Source organism: Choristoneura fumiferana, chromosome 23 (genome assembly GCF_025370935.1).
Source record: "Choristoneura fumiferana chromosome 23, NRCan_CFum_1, whole genome shotgun sequence".
In the NCBI taxonomy this organism is placed as follows: Eukaryota; Metazoa; Arthropoda; class Insecta; order Lepidoptera; family Tortricidae; genus Choristoneura; species Choristoneura fumiferana.
In genome coordinates, this window is record NC_133494.1 from 19499477 (window position 1) to 19515392 (window position 15916).

Genomic DNA, 15916 nt, shown 5'->3' on the forward strand with positions numbered 1-15916 from the left:
CTATAAAAAAAATGAATAACCAGTGTCAGCAGAGGGGCTCTCCTAAGTTCGTGGACGCCACTCGAGGACCTTTCTCCCCCAACCCAACCCAACCCAACGTAAGTGCCGTGAAGATACGCTCTTTTTCTGGTAATAAATTTTAAGACTGTAGTAAGTGTTTTAATTGTGTTATAACGCACTTAATATTACTTGATTTTTTTCGTACTGGCTACGGAACCCTATCTTGGGCGTGTCCGACACGCTCTTGGCCGGTTTTTAGTTTATTTCCTTTTAAGGCAGTACGGAACCCAAACGGTGCTAGCAAAAATGCTACGATTATTCTGTGTTGATATATGTGCATATGTATTAGATAGGTTTCTACACAGATAGGTGTAGGCTAAGAGATACAAGATAGCTTGCTCATTTCACCATAATATCTAATACTCTAAGGCGTGTTGAGTACTCAGCTGACTCAATATTATGATATAACATGCATGCACCTGTAAACATTCCCAAACGTGATCGTCGGCTAGGTACAGTCAACAGCAGAAGTGGATGAGCGACAAAGGGGACCGAAGGAGGTGCGGGCGACAACCGGAATGAGCTGTGCTAAGAAGACCTGCCGCCCGCACCTCCTTCAGTCCCCTTTGTCGTCCTACCACCGCCCCCTGTACCGCGCAGGCGAGGACTCAGTTACGCGTTTGCCTATAGGTATAGGCAAACCGCGTAACTGAGTCCTCGTCTACATACACACTACACACTATGGCATTTTACTTTTCATTATAATAAGAAAATGTAAAAATCCGAGTCCGAGTCCGAGTTATAGCCGTGGTGGCCGAGTGGTTTGACCTATGGCCTCTCAAGCAGAGGATCGTGGGTTCAAACCCTGGCTCACACCTCTGAGTTTTTCGAAATTCATGTGCGAAATTACATTTGAAATTTACCACGAGCTTTACGGTGAAGGAAAACATCGTGAGGAAGCCTGCACATACCTGCGAAGCAATTCAATGGTGTGTGTGAGTTTCCAATCCGCACTGGGCCCGCGTGGGAGCTACGGCCCAAGCCCTCTCATTCTGAGAGGAGGCCTGTGCCCAGCTATGGGATGTATATAGGCTGAGATAATGATGATGATGATGAAAAGTCCGAGTGCCCGACACGCTAATGCCCAAATAGACGACACCCTGCTGTCATCTCTATTGCTAACGACATAAGATTAAAGATGCCAACTATTGGGACAGTGACGAGCACTCGTACGTTTACCTTACATGGCTAAAATAGATGTAGTCTGATGTACTCGTAGATGTACCTAGGTACAGGCGCATTTACACCAAAGTCATGACCTCCAGGTCATTTACTCAATTGACTATTTCAGGAGGTGACGAAATGCGCCCAGCCCTCTGGCGCAGTGCCGGCAATCGATAACACCATTTGTTTGACCTTCTGGTATGGTATACCTACTTGTATGGGCTTTGCGTATATTCTAACTCGTTCTTACTGAAACTATCCAGGTAATATCCAGTTAATTACGAATTCAAATTGGAAATGTTCGTGGTTTCACGGCGTGCCTTCTTCGGCCTGTCTGTCAAATTGTTGACAACAGTAGACACTGATAATGAAACAGCAAAAAACTACTGTAAGACAATTTGCTTTGACAAGAAAAAACGCAAACAAGTCCATCCGTTTGGGATCTACGATACCACTGACAGACAGATATAAAATGGCGTCAAACTTATGACACCCCTCTTTTTGCGTCGGGGGTTAATATCAGCTTTCAGTATTGCTTCTAAACAACTGAGAAGAGGAAACCCCACATACCTATCCGATCCGATCCGAGTAATTGAAGGAAAGTGAAGCGATTGCTGAACCGCCGATCGCGAGTCGCTCGATCCATAGGTTGATCGGAGTTAATAACTCCACGGAATCGATAAGATTTGAAAAGAGTCGATAACGGATCCGGATCCATATAAGGATCTGACTCTTTTGAACCTTCAGATCCGGATTTACCCATCTTTAGCACAGAACCTCCTGGTAAATCGGCTCCAGATCGAACTGGGAAGGAAAAAGGAAGAAGAAGTAAAAGATGTGGGGACAATATGGCACAATTATACAGGGAAAATCATCAGTCTTAAGTTCAAAACATAGGTAGTACTCATAAGGGAATCAGAGGGTGTGTCGATCCATATTGCAGCTAAGTAATGTTGGACGATATTAAAGATAGGTAACCAAAGCTTATTTAATTGTCATTGTTACGGGGAACGGTTGCTAACAAGAGTAGGTAGGCACGCACGTAGAGTCTGCGTGCTGCAGTTTTACAAAAAAGGCGCAAGTCAATAACTTGGCTTCAATTTTAATCTCTGTTGGTACCAAGTATGACGGAGTTCGGAATGGTTTCCTAGTGAGTTGTAGCCTTTTGTGTTTAATTAATCATGCACGTTTCAGTTTCAGAGATAAGACAACGTGGCGCGTGCACGTGTGTGATATGTGCGGGACACGTTTGTGTGCACGCGTCTATACGTACCTAACTGTTGTGTGTAATATCTTATACCTTCATCATCATCCCAGCCAATCTTATAAATGCGAAAGTGTGTGTTTGTATATTTGTCTGTCTTTCACGTCGAAACGGAGCGACGGATCGACGTGATTTTTGGCGTAGAGATATTTTATGGGCCAGAGAGTGACATAGGCTACTTTTTATCCTGGAAAAATTCACAGTTCCAGGAACAGCGCGCGATAACCGAATTCCACGCGGGCGAAGCCGCGAGCAAAAGCTAGTAGGTATAAATATAAATAAATATCTATCATGTCATGAGGCAATTGACACCAATTGACCTAGTCCCAAACTAAGCAAAGCTTGTACTATGGATACTAGGCAACGGATAAGACATAGGTACTTATACAGATAAATACATACTTACATACATATTAAACGTCCAATACCCGAGTACAAACATTCGTATTATTCATACAAATATCCGCCCCGACGGAGGATCGAACCTGGGACCTCAAGCTTCATAGTCAGGTTCTCTAACCGCTTGGCTATCCGGTGTTCTGTATATACATCCCGCTGCTGGGCACAGGCCTCCCCACGCGGGCTTAATGCGGTTTGGGAACTTCACCTTCGCTTATCCTTTAAACGAGCAATTCTTGTATATGCATATATTTTGGGAGTCTCAGAAACGGCTCTAACGATTTCGATGAAATTTGCTATGTCACGGTTGGCAGGAACGATCAATCTAGCTTCGTCTCATTTCCGCGTGTCAGTACTTAATCACGAAAAACATTTTCACGAACGACTTTATCACGAAAACTTAATCACGAATAGACTATATCACGAACAGACTTTATCACTTTATCACGAAAAATCTTAATCACGAAAACTTTATCACGAATAGACTTTATCACGAGTGATAAAGTTATCGTGATAAAGTCATTCGTGAAAAAGTTTTTCGTGAAATAAAATAATACTAGCGCCCATTTCCGGGCAAACGCGTTTTTTCGAATTTTAGCCCCAAGGTTAAAAAGTGTGTTTTGTCTCTCTTTAGGTGTCACGTCAATGTCACTCGTCGAGTTTGTGTATTTTATTTATCAACTTAACAACGTCTATCAATTTATTTATTATAGTAGTAGGCATTACGATTTAGCCAAGAAGTTATTTATCAGGTACTTTCCATCAATGCACTGAGCCGTCTGTCAAATGTAACAGAAATAAAAAAACGGCGTATATGGTGATGTGATGATGATGATGATAATATATTCACTACAATATAGTAATTGCTTTCTGGAACAACCATGCGCGAATCATTCACGAAGTTCGTTTACCTGAAGATATAATTTACGTTAGCTACCATAAGACTTCGTTTTATAATGACGCCAATTTCTAGCCTTTTCTTAGAACCATTTCAGTAAACGATCGCTCACCGCACTGAATGTTTCAAATTGTCGTCAATTTTAAGCGAAACAAAAACCATAACACATAAATGTTTACTTCAGGGCCATGTGTGTTGTTTTGCAGCGAATAACACAGTCACGCACACATTTACGCGCAGTGACGTTGTGTGCTATTTCAGCCAGCCGTATGACGCATAAGGGGGGCGAGGGGAGGGAGGAAATGGACGGTTTATATACCCCGCGCGAACGCAGAGGATACCAGTTTCATTCTAGAAGGAGACAAAGAAAGTTCTTCTTAGAGCGCAATCAAGCATTTCAACCGGCTGCAAGCCACTATGGGTACGTTGACCTCTTTGATAGCTTTATTTATTCATAAGCAGCTGTGTTTGTAAACAAATTCAAGGCTTCGATCTATCTATTTATGTCCCTCACATTGATACTAAAGCCTGTCTAATTTTACTGTTTGTAAATCAAAACCTCATCCCGTTTTTTTTTTCAAATTATTGACTAGTCTATAGAGCTATAAGGGCATCCTGATTTTCTGAGCGACCAGACCATTTTGTAAAAAGCTACCCGTAAATTCGTCAGGTTCGATATTTAAAATAAAAAAACTTCATATTAATGCATTTTTATTTCACGACTGCCAGTATTGTTTTTAAATAATATAAAATATTCAATACACAACAGAAAAACTAGCAGCCAAATCGGCACGATCAAATTAAAAAAGCATATCTTATGTGACAGATCTCAAGATGAATTTTTCTCGACTTCATTTGTTCCCCGTAATCGAAATGGCCTTGTTTCGCCATATTGAGTCACACATTAGTCTGTCTGACCGATGCGATGTCACGCTACACCATTGCGTCATGGCATCATTGTCCCATGCACCTTGACGATACGTGGATAATTTGATTAAAGTGCATATATACAGTATACAGAGCAGTCATAGTAATCCAATAAGTGAACCTAGTTCATTCTGACTTATCTGGATGTCTATGTTGATTAAATTATCTAGGTACTTCTATTTAAACTAGTCCATCTGTATCTATAACAATCTGCTTATTTATGGTTGTTAGTTATTTACGCTACTGGAGTACTCTCCATATACTTTTATACCACAAGACTGAATTTTCCGGGACAAGAATAAATAGAAGTTTTGGAAAAAAATGGTGCCCAATTAAAATTGTTGAATTTGAAATAAGAGGGGAATATATATAATTAAATCTCTAATTCAATTTTAACTGTCATTTTAATATTCCTTTTGCTTTAAAACTTAATTATTAAGCTGTAATTTTGTAGCAATATACCATCGATATTATGTGCCGTAAGGCCGTAAGGCACATCTATAGATGCCAATGTAATATACAGACTATTTTCATTACTTTCGTATAGGGTATAAATTATCGAGAAATGTTATTTTAAAAAAAATCGTCACCCTGGTACCTACATTGGGTATATTTTACCGTTCCAAAATTTCCGGAAATATCCGATTTTTAACATGTAATAGATAATAATACACTAAAGTTCGCCTTTGCCTTCTTATCTTATCATAAAAACGAAAATGTCTGTAGGTAGGTATAGAGCTGAGATAACCGTTTGAGTTTTCAAATATTTCCCATCCTTAAGAACGTGGATTCTCATTTTGGCTTTGAGCCAATTATTACTGACGTCAAATGATTTAAATATGGAAGGGATTATAATCGTCTGGAAACGTGTCTGGAGCTATAACTACTTCCGATAATGTAAAATTCTAAGTAAATATAGTCATGTTCTACGCAAATAAGTATGTAAATACCCAAAATATGTGCAATGACGCCCTCGTAAGTTCATAATTCATAATGTTATTTCCCTTGTAGATATATACTCAAGGTTGAATGTATGTACGTCATACAATTAAATACATAAGCGCAATACCTCTCGCTGTTAATCCCTATATTGAGGATATAAAATAATTAAACATACATAAATAGGAATGAACAACATGTACCTACAAACCTTAAAATTAAATACAACACTAACATCATACATACATATTATCAAATCGTCAATTAGGGTCGCTTCCATCGACTCAGAACGGAGCGGACACGTTCAGAATTTGACCAATCGCATTTGCGGAAACACCCCGCTGCCCTTGTAAGGCGAGATAAATTATTACAAAATTAACACGTATACTTAACAACGTACAATTATCGTTTGCTGATAATGTCTCGTGAACTTCAAGTGATTGGTATTCTGGACTTCTCTGCTTCAATGAAAGTGCACCTTAATGTGTTTAACAATAATTTTAAGAGTCTAATAGCGATCGAGCCAGTAAAGAAGACTTGTAACTTTTTAAAACTCCGTTTTTCACTGACAATTCCAATGAATTAAAAATATTTAAATCTTTTTCAGAAACGTTAAATTTAAAACCGTTAAGTCAGGATAAAGAGTGGTCTCCGGAAACGCATGTCGGCGTGGAGGCCACTGGAGTCGGCTCGTTGGACCAGGGCCTCTTGGCGTCCACCTCCTCGGAGGAGCGCGCCATCCGCCGCGTCGTCGGCCGCTGGGGCGCTGAGTGGTTGAGCTGACTCGGCTCTGGCTCTAAATCCGCTGGCCTCAACTGGCCAGCTGACCACCCCCTGCCGCCACCGCGATGGGGGGCCCCCCGCCCGACTCTGCAGCTCACCCTCCACCAATACGAGGACTTGGTCGCAAGAGCCGAGGCGATCATAAGCCGCATCGTCGTCTCAGAAAACTATGACTCCGTCAACAACTTCTTAACTCTCTACGACTCTTACATGGCCGCTCCCGACCAGTATCTTGAAGAGTTCTTCCCGAAGTACAATCCTCCGATCAGAGCCCATAAACACACCTGTGTTGGACTCGGATTAGAAGTCATCAAACGCCTTAAAGTCTTAGAAAAAGACTTCCCTGGTATCACCAAGGCCATGATCCTGGTATCTTGCGATGAGAACATAGAAGATTTAGTTGACTATACCACCTCATTCCCTGGGCCTCAAGGGTTCCTGATTGAAACCGAGAAGGACCACGTGTTGGTCGCTATTCAGGTCAAAATCGACGGAAGGTCGGGAGTGTTCTTGTCTGATTTGGGATACCATATTTCCCGGGTCGTCACCGCTATGGTCGATCGTTGCTACCCACACACTGGTAAGTTTAACAATTTACAAATAAAGCTCACATTCATACACAACTCTAGCATTGAGTAAATATTAATTTAAATATAGATCTCTAATTATTATCACATAAGCATTTGATTGTCCTATTTGTCCTACTCCTTCAACTATCCATATTTTTCAGCCATCTTGATCGATCCTAATTTAAATTTCACGTGTACTTAACAACTTCATCTTTCAGGCTGGTTCACGCAGAGCGACGAGCCTCACTGCCGCAAGGATTACAACTATCAGATAAATCTCCAGAACACCAACTACCTGGAGTGGCACGAGCGTGAGACCAGGACCGGGAAGACCAAGGAAAGGCTCTCATTGATGTACGTTGCTCGCCCTTACCTGACTGCTGTCGAAGTCACCGAGAAGAGAAACTTGATCTGGGATCTAAGGTGAGAATGTAATGCATGAAATGTAAACTTTTTTTGTAACTTTGTCATAACTTCACATGGTACATAGCGCTCTATGATTTTAGTTCATTTTTTTCATTCATAATCAATTGAACAAATACTGGGCAAAAGCCTCCCCTTTCCTCCGCCACTTCCCCATCCCATGCACCTGCCAATAGAGCTGAAAAAGCGCTCGTCCCGCCATCTTCTCTGGGGTCTGCCTCTGCTCCAAACATATTTTTAGAAAATGATTAAATACTGTTCTTTCAACATTGAGCTACTACTTAGGCATCTATTCAAAGAACGCCTTCTAAAGTGTCATATTGTACAATTTCAGGAGTCTTCTGGCCAGGGACCCCAAGGGCCATCTGACGGCTGGTATCTACTTCCCTCTGAAGCCTAAGACCCAGGAATTCACCATATTCTTCGACAGCAACAACGGCAAGCAGAGGAAGAAGCTTAAGTTCCAGACCTTTTTGGAGCTGCAAAAGGTAAAAGCAATTTAAAATAAAATTATGTAGATGCTTTAACTTTGAAAGACATTCAAGTCAAGTAAAAGACGTTAGACCACTAGGTATGTGCCATACCTACTCAGAAATTATCATTAATGGCAATGAACTAATCCAGACTATCTACTTCATTTTCAAATGTTTTATAAACTTCGTCGTTACCCTTTGCCTTCTTGAAACGAAACATTGAGAATTTGATGAAATATTTTCTAGTAAAAGTTATCCAAAAATTATATTATAACTTCTCCGAAATAAATTATTCATTCATACAACTAAAATATCTCTAGTAAAACCATTTTCTACCTATCGTTTTTGGGAGATGGCCAATATGAATGGAATGCGAAATATCCTAATTGATGGCTTGACGTCACCTCATACCGTATTGAATAGAATATATATAAACTGCCTGTATGTTTCTCAAATAGTGCTAAATTTCACTCTTAACTTTAATAGAAATGTCGAAAATAATTTGGTCATCATTCTCTATTTAACCCTTCACCCAAGTTACTGATTGAAGAATTTTACTTAGCAGGTTAAATTTTAAATCGTGATGACTATATCATCATCATCTTTCACAAGGAAATTTCCAAAGTTCCACAGTACTAGTTCAAAATGTTATCAAGCTACAGTTTCCAGAATTGCCTTTTGTTATCAATATTGTGTCTTTCAAGTTAATGCAGCGCAATAACCTTTTGACTTCTTACAAATTCAGACACTGCTATACCTCTGATGATGATGATAGTACAAACGTTGAAATATAATATTTGATGGTATTTTACTAATCCTTCTATTGCTAATGAAATAAAGTTAAATTAAAATAGCAATTACAGCCCACCAAAGGTAGTTCAATATTACCGGACAACCACTGAAGAACTGCGTAATAGATAAGGTAATCATTATGAATTGTGCAACCGTCCTATGGATGTCGATTCAAATGATACGCTAGATTTAGAATACCTATGGATATTCGTAAATATAAAACACATGGAGCAGATAACTGTGATACTAGCTAAAGAGAGACATCATATCTATCAAATAAAATAACAAGTTGAAACTCATCAAATAGTGGTGAAATAGGCCATATGTGTATTAAAAACAACTACCATAATTCCCCCCGGGACTCCACGAATCGCTCGTCTACTGAAGACTTTGTGCTATCGAAGAATTGTTTTTAATTCAAGGATAGGAACCATTATTATATTATTTAACACACTATAAATGTTAATTTCAATTGTTCACAGATACCAGATGAGGTAGTAGAAGAAGTAGACCAGTGCAATGAACAACTCCGTCTCAAGGATGGCGAGCTCCTCTCGATCCTGAAGCGCCTGGCAACCATCGTCGCCGATGAAGAGTACATGGCTGAATTATTAGCTATCAATAATAAAGTTGTCCAACTGTCCGCTGGTCATTAAACACCACGACAAAGAACATCAGCTTGTAAGAAATGATCTGAAAACCAATGGCGATCAAGATGATTCTAATGGAATAGATCAAAAATTAGATGATCAAGACTTGGACATTTCTTAGCATCTTCAATTACTTCATCAATGATTTCTTCGCCAATACACCAGTGGCCTTCTACTGCCTGTGGACTTCGATACATTAGTCTGCTTGTGTCAAGACTTAATTCACCTAGGAGCGTCAAAGAGAGATTTTTAATACTTTATTCTACTTCTTATTTCCTTTTAGTGTTTTATCTTCATTAGTTTCATGCAATTCTGTTTCATTTAGATTTCATCTTAGCGGTTTTGTAGTGTCACTTAGTTTAGTACTGAGACGTGTAAAACGAATACGGCTTATGGAAAATAAAAGTTTAAAAAATGAAATTTTGTTTGCTTTGTGTGTTTTGTTTATTTACTTGCTTGACCTTATTTTTTATACAACTTTATCAAGAAGCTGTGGCCTGCATCTTCGTCTTCGTCCCGCAGGAACTCCGGATTTTCCCGGAATGAATAGTAGATTGCTCAACGAGGGAGGAAAGGCACCTATATCACACGAGATACTTTGACTTTGGAATCTGTACCCCACAACAGCACTTGTATAAGATTGTTGCTAAAATGATACGCTGCTGCAGCCACAGACTGCCAAACCGCACGCTGCAAAAATGTTAAACTGCCAACTTAACAAATTATTTAATTTATATGGTATTTATGTATGTAAACCGATAAAATTTGGACTAAATACATAAGTAGCTGCCAACATAATAAACAAATATTTGTCATATCGTTACTGGTAAGTAAAAGTCAATTAAAAACAAAATTTACCATTGAAATTTTTTGTCATTTTGATGTTTCCCGCTCGTTTATTCTTGTTTGCCTTCTATTTACCATTTATATCTTGTCTTTAGTATTTTTTTTAAGTTTGCGGCTACTTTTTTAGACTAATTTTGTATTTTATTGAATAAATACCTAGTCGTAGAAATAGTATTGTGTACATAAGTAACAAAAAAAAAACGGCCAAGAGCGTGTCGGACACGCCTAAGATAGGGTTCCGTAGCCATTACGAAAAAAAATCAAGTAATATTATATGCGTTATAACACAATTAAAACACTTACTAGTCTTAAAATCTATTACCAGAAAAAGAGCGTATCTTCACGGCACTTGCGTCCTATTGTCGAGAAGCACAGTTTTTCGGCAATAACTCAAAAACGGTATATCCGATCATGTTAAAACCAATTTTCGTTGAAAGTATTTATTAAGCGTTACCTTTCCATATTTTTTGCATATTTTTTGGACAAACAGTTTACAAGATGAGGGGGACACAATTTTTGCTACTTTGGGAGCAATTATTTCCGGAAATCTTCACTTAATCAAAAAAGTTTTTGAGAAACCTTACTATCTTTTCAAAAGAGCTGTCGAACTATGTGCCAAACGTTGATGAAAGTTAAAAAAAAAAATCAATTTCTGTTACGTGTATACATGGAATGCCCCTCCTAGAAATATTTATTTTTTTAATTTATACATCTTGTAGTTTTCGAGTAAAAAGCCTGTGACATATGGACGGACGGACAGACAGACAGACAGACGGACTTGACGTAACTATAAGGGTTCCGTATGTATGTATGTATGTAAATACTTTATTGTACATAAACACACAAAAATAATACAAAAAGATAACAACAAAACAAAAGAGTACAAAGGCCATTCCGTTTTGCCATTTTGGATCAGAAATCCTAAAAAGCTTGTGGCGTATTCGTCTTACGATGTTCGATCCGCTCACATCGTAACCCACGCCACTCACCTTTTTTGAACCGTCATATAAAACTGCTGCATAAAATACTATTATGTACCTGGTATGAATTATAGTTATTTTTCTATTCCATTATATGTATAAGGAACCTATGAAAGTCATAATACTTTACTCTGATTTCATTTTAAGGAAAAATAACACAAGGCCTATTATACAAAGGTCAGACCCGTCGGGTTCCTTGAACTTGAGTCTGAGAGTGTACACCTAGCATTTCTTGGAAAGCTTTGAAAAGCTTTTGAGAACTTAATTAATGTTTAGTAAGGCTTTTCTTGTTAAAAGTTCAATAAATTTACTTCGAAACCAAGGCTTTTTTGTACTTACAATGAAATGTTAACCGTTAATAACGATAATAGTCATATAGAGCGTGGATGAAAATTCTGTCTTTAACCCCCGAATTCCGACACAAAAAGAGGGGTGTTATGAGTTTGACCGCTGTGCGTCTGCTGTCACATCATGACTCCTAAAACGATGAATCGATTATAGTTTAATTTAGTTAAATGGTTCCTATCTCAGCTAAGTGTTAGAGGTATCTATTTAAATATTCAAGCGGTTCCACCGTTTTTGTGATATCAAAATTTAAAATGACCGTGTCGAGGGATTTTCAAGTTTTCTAAGTTGGTCTATATTATGAAATAACTAGCTGTTTCCCGCGACTCCGTCCGCGTAGTAAGTATTCGTTTATCGCTATTCCGCTGAACTATGCAATTTTTCGGAGTAAATGTTAGATGAAAAATAATTATGTCAGTCAAACAGTATACGATATAAGTTTGTATAAAATAAAATTAGGTCATTTAAAATTAGGCGAAACAAAATTACTATTTAAAGTAAGTTGTATACAAAATGACTTTCACTAAAAATAAAATTAGGTAAAATGAGCCAGGTAAAGTAAGTAATATTAGTTTATCTAAAATTAGCCAAACTGAAAATAGGCAAAAAGTTTTTAGGCAAAACAAGCCACACGGAAAACGAACTAGTTTGATTGCAGTGGTGACTCGAGCACCGCAATGCTTGCGCAATTTTCTTATTGATCTAAGCTGGGCTACTTAAAACGATTTTGGGGGGGGGGGGGTCGACTATGTTTGTTTGTTTGTACTCTTTATTGTACAAAAAGGAAATACAAAATGTTACCTACAAAATAGTGCTAAGTACAATGACGGACTTATCCCTGAAGGGATCTCTGCCAGTCAATCTTTGAGTGGTGCAAATGTGTATTAATTTATGCTTTACATTCTTACGTAATAAGATTAACCAGAGGATCGGCGGATTCTTATTTTTTCTTACAAAAGTATGGGAGGGAGTCAAAATGTGGCAAATATTGTCTTACGTAATAAATGAATGCAACGTACTTAGAAAGTTAAAATAATAACTACAAGTACTACAACTACAGGTGCGTAATTATACAATCATAACAAAAGGAACAATTACTTAGATCACAAATGCGTCACCCTGCAGCTGACGAGTTGAGTTAACGAACAAAGCGTTGGCGTCATAGCGTTCAGTAACATGCATTTCTAAAACAATCAAGTTACATGAAGAAAATATGTTATTTGCTATAAAAATAGATATTATTCTCGTGCGTAAGCAGGGTGGGAAACAATAACGTACAACTCGGAATGTACGACGTGATAATCCGAAGCATTATTGCTTCCGATTATCATGCCGTACATTATCATGGTCGCGCATTATCAGGGCGTACAAAATATTGCGCGCGCTGTAATGTACGTAGTGATAATGTACGACGTGATAATCTGAATCCAATCGATTCGAATGAATAGACATTTTTCGCCGCGGATCGAGCGAGCGCAGCGAGCGAGATCGATATAGTCGGAGCAGATCCAACCCGGCCGGGTTAGGTTGAAGGGCGAGCACATAAGCACGGATTATCAGGCCGTGCATTATTAAGCGTGCATTAACAAGTCGTACATTAACTACACCCAGCAGGGTTACAATAAATTTGTATATTGGACGGCCATCATCATCAGAAGAACAATCAAGGGGTTTTGTATTGGACGATCATATCACCATCAGCCGGAATTTCCGGAACGCGTCCACTGTTGAGCGAAGGTCTCCCCCTTAGAACTCGCCACTTCCTAACCGGTTGCACGTGACACGTGTCACGTGACTCTCGCGATGTCGTCAGTCCACCTAGTGGGAGGCAGCAAACAGTACAGAAAACATGCAGAGTACCTAGATATAGAGATAAACTTTCAAGGTAAGCAAAAGGTATCCAGGCTGGCTTCTTCGTTAAGTGGGCCAATCAACTATTTTACCCACACTTCGGGCGTCTCCTGCGTTACCAAAATTGTCTCTGGCGTTACCAAAAAAATCGTACTTACTTTCAACAAGATATTTCAAGGTTTAATAGGTTAAACAAACGTAGGATGGCATGTATTCATGTACACCATCTATTAAATTACAGAAAAAACATGTTTACTTACAAAAATCTGCAATTGTTTGAAAAATGTCGCGGGCAGACTAGTGTGGGTAAAAAAGTTGATTGGCCCAAGTACTTAATTTACATCGTTCTAAAAGCCATGTCACAAGTAATAGCTGCACCCGTCACGACACCCACTGGGAGACTCACCCCTGTACATCCCACGCCGCCCACGCTTGGGCGTCTACCCACAGCTATTGCGGCTTCGTAGAAAAGATGGGCAGATAGTGGGCGGTTTTTATTGGGTAAATGTGATATTAGAGTATGAGGTGACATACGGTAATTAATTAAAAGCGCCAACTACATTTTTTTTTAAATTAGCTGTTGCCGCCTTTTCATCCTTTAAAGATTTCGGTTATTCCGCTCTCGAAAACTAGGAATAGGTTCCATCAGCCAAATATGAGGTCTACCACCCTAAAGTTGATAATCGTTTGCATGTCATAAAACAATAATGCCAATAGACGTGTCTGTCAACTTGAAAGTTCGACTTTAGCGACATATTTATTTGATAGGAACTTGTTTAAAAATTGATAGACCACTTATTTGGCTGATGGTACCTACTCTTTCCGGGATAAAAACTATCCTATGCCCTTCTTAAGGTCTCAAACTATTTTCATACCATACTATTTAGCTGTTCACTGCGACGAATTCGTTCATCGTGCTGTCTGATTGTTTCTCTTCACGTTAAAAACGACAGGTCGGATTAGGATGAAGAACGGGAGGTGTTCTTAACTATATATTCTTATATACTATAATACTATATATCCTACATACTTACCGATAGCTAGATGTCCGGAATAACACATAAACTTTTATCCCTTTATAAAATCCTAAAATTGAAACATCTAGGATTAGACATGAAATTTGGCACAAGTGTTTTTAAATGCAACCATAAAATAAAATCTTAGATTTAATGAAATCTTAGATTCAATTTTTGAAAAACTCCACGAAGTCGCGGGTAGGTACCTAAAGGCTCGTATTTATGCTAGTGCTATGTTTTTCAATCTCTTTGTAAATTTATTTACTAAGCGTCTGGTTATAATTTAGAAACTGGTAATTTTTTGTACTTTTCGGAGGCAATTTCATAAAATAATCAAATTTTGAAAAAAAAAATGTATGCTCCGCGTGTTATTTATAACTAACTAGGGAGAAAACACGGGCATACGATTGCATGTAACCACCGCCTCCGCCTTCAATAGACAACAAGGGGGGAAAACAACCAATATCACGCGAGATAACTTGGCACCCGAGCAGAGGGTGCCAATATTTCGAGTGTAATATCGGTGTTTTTCCCGAGTTAAACACTGCTTTTTATTTCGACTACAAGGATTTTTTTTTAAATATACATATGTGTAAATGAGAAGAAAATTATCGAATAAAAAAAACTAAAATGAATAGAAAAAAATTACAATTCATGGCACTTTTTTAGGCATATGTCGAAAGGTCAATGAGTCATTTAAAAAAAACAATTGATTTTATTGTTAAGCAATAAATTATTTAACAAGATTTGAAATGTTCAAAATAATGATTAGAGACAAACAGTAGATAAAATAGGAATTTTAGTCAATTTATTTCTAATAAATCATTATCAAATTGAACCAAAAGGAGTTATAAGCTGTAGAGATAGGCTGCGTGGATGGACATAATTATGTATACCAGTACCATATATCATACCGATTTTTTTTTGTTTTCTTAACAAATTTTTAACTTTTTCGTTTTATATGTCTGCGTATATGAAAGTAAGGAAAATCAATAAGGAGTATGAGTCATGAAAACTGTCATCCTGCCCTCAGGACGCTGATTTTGACATTAAATGTGTGAAAATACAATTTGAAATATTACCCATTAAAAATGAAAATGAAAATAATTTATTGCATAAAAAGCTTATAAACAAGAGTCTACGGCTCTGGATCCTGTGCTAGTAGTCCCTGAGTTACTGATCCAGGTTCCAAGACATAACTACTACTAATTACTACATACCCGCTACTGCTTATAAGTATACCTACTATAACCTAACTAACGGTTATTATTATATTATTTATGCTTCGTTTACTCAGGATTTAGCTCAAGTAAGCAGATTATCAGACAACCGTCGTGACATGTCACAGATAAGGCACTACTTACATCACGTTGTTGCCAACGTGAGATCCAAGAACACGTGGAATACATCCACGAAGTCATTGTACCAGCAGACGTTATGACCTTTCCAGAAGCTTCAACTGATGTCTACATATTGTACTTCTTAAGCGCCTCATTTAAAAGTAGTTTAGTATTCAGTATTCAGTATTTATTTATTG

At 38.2% G+C, this 15916-nt stretch overlaps 1 protein-coding gene across 2 annotated transcripts in view; it reads left to right on the plus strand.

Moving 5' to 3' along the window:
• Window positions 1-4101: 4101 nt before the first annotated feature.
• Window positions 4102-15916, plus strand: part of LOC141441335 (uncharacterized) — a 36831-nt gene continuing 25016 nt past the window's right edge. The window contains exons 1-5 of one of the 2 annotated variants that reach the window (XM_074106039.1): window positions 4102-4206; window positions 6259-7014; window positions 7222-7426; window positions 7761-7914; window positions 9174-9761. In XM_074106039.1, coding sequence (XP_073962140.1) covers window positions 6645-7014; window positions 7222-7426; window positions 7761-7914; window positions 9174-9347 — 903 coding nt within the window. In that variant the 5' untranslated portion in view covers window positions 4102-4206; window positions 6259-6644 and the 3' untranslated portion in view covers window positions 9348-9761. Of the gene's footprint in view, window positions 4207-6258; window positions 7015-7221; window positions 7427-7760; window positions 7915-9173; window positions 9762-15916 lie in introns of those variants that run through there. The other variant, XM_074106040.1, reaches the window with a different exon arrangement.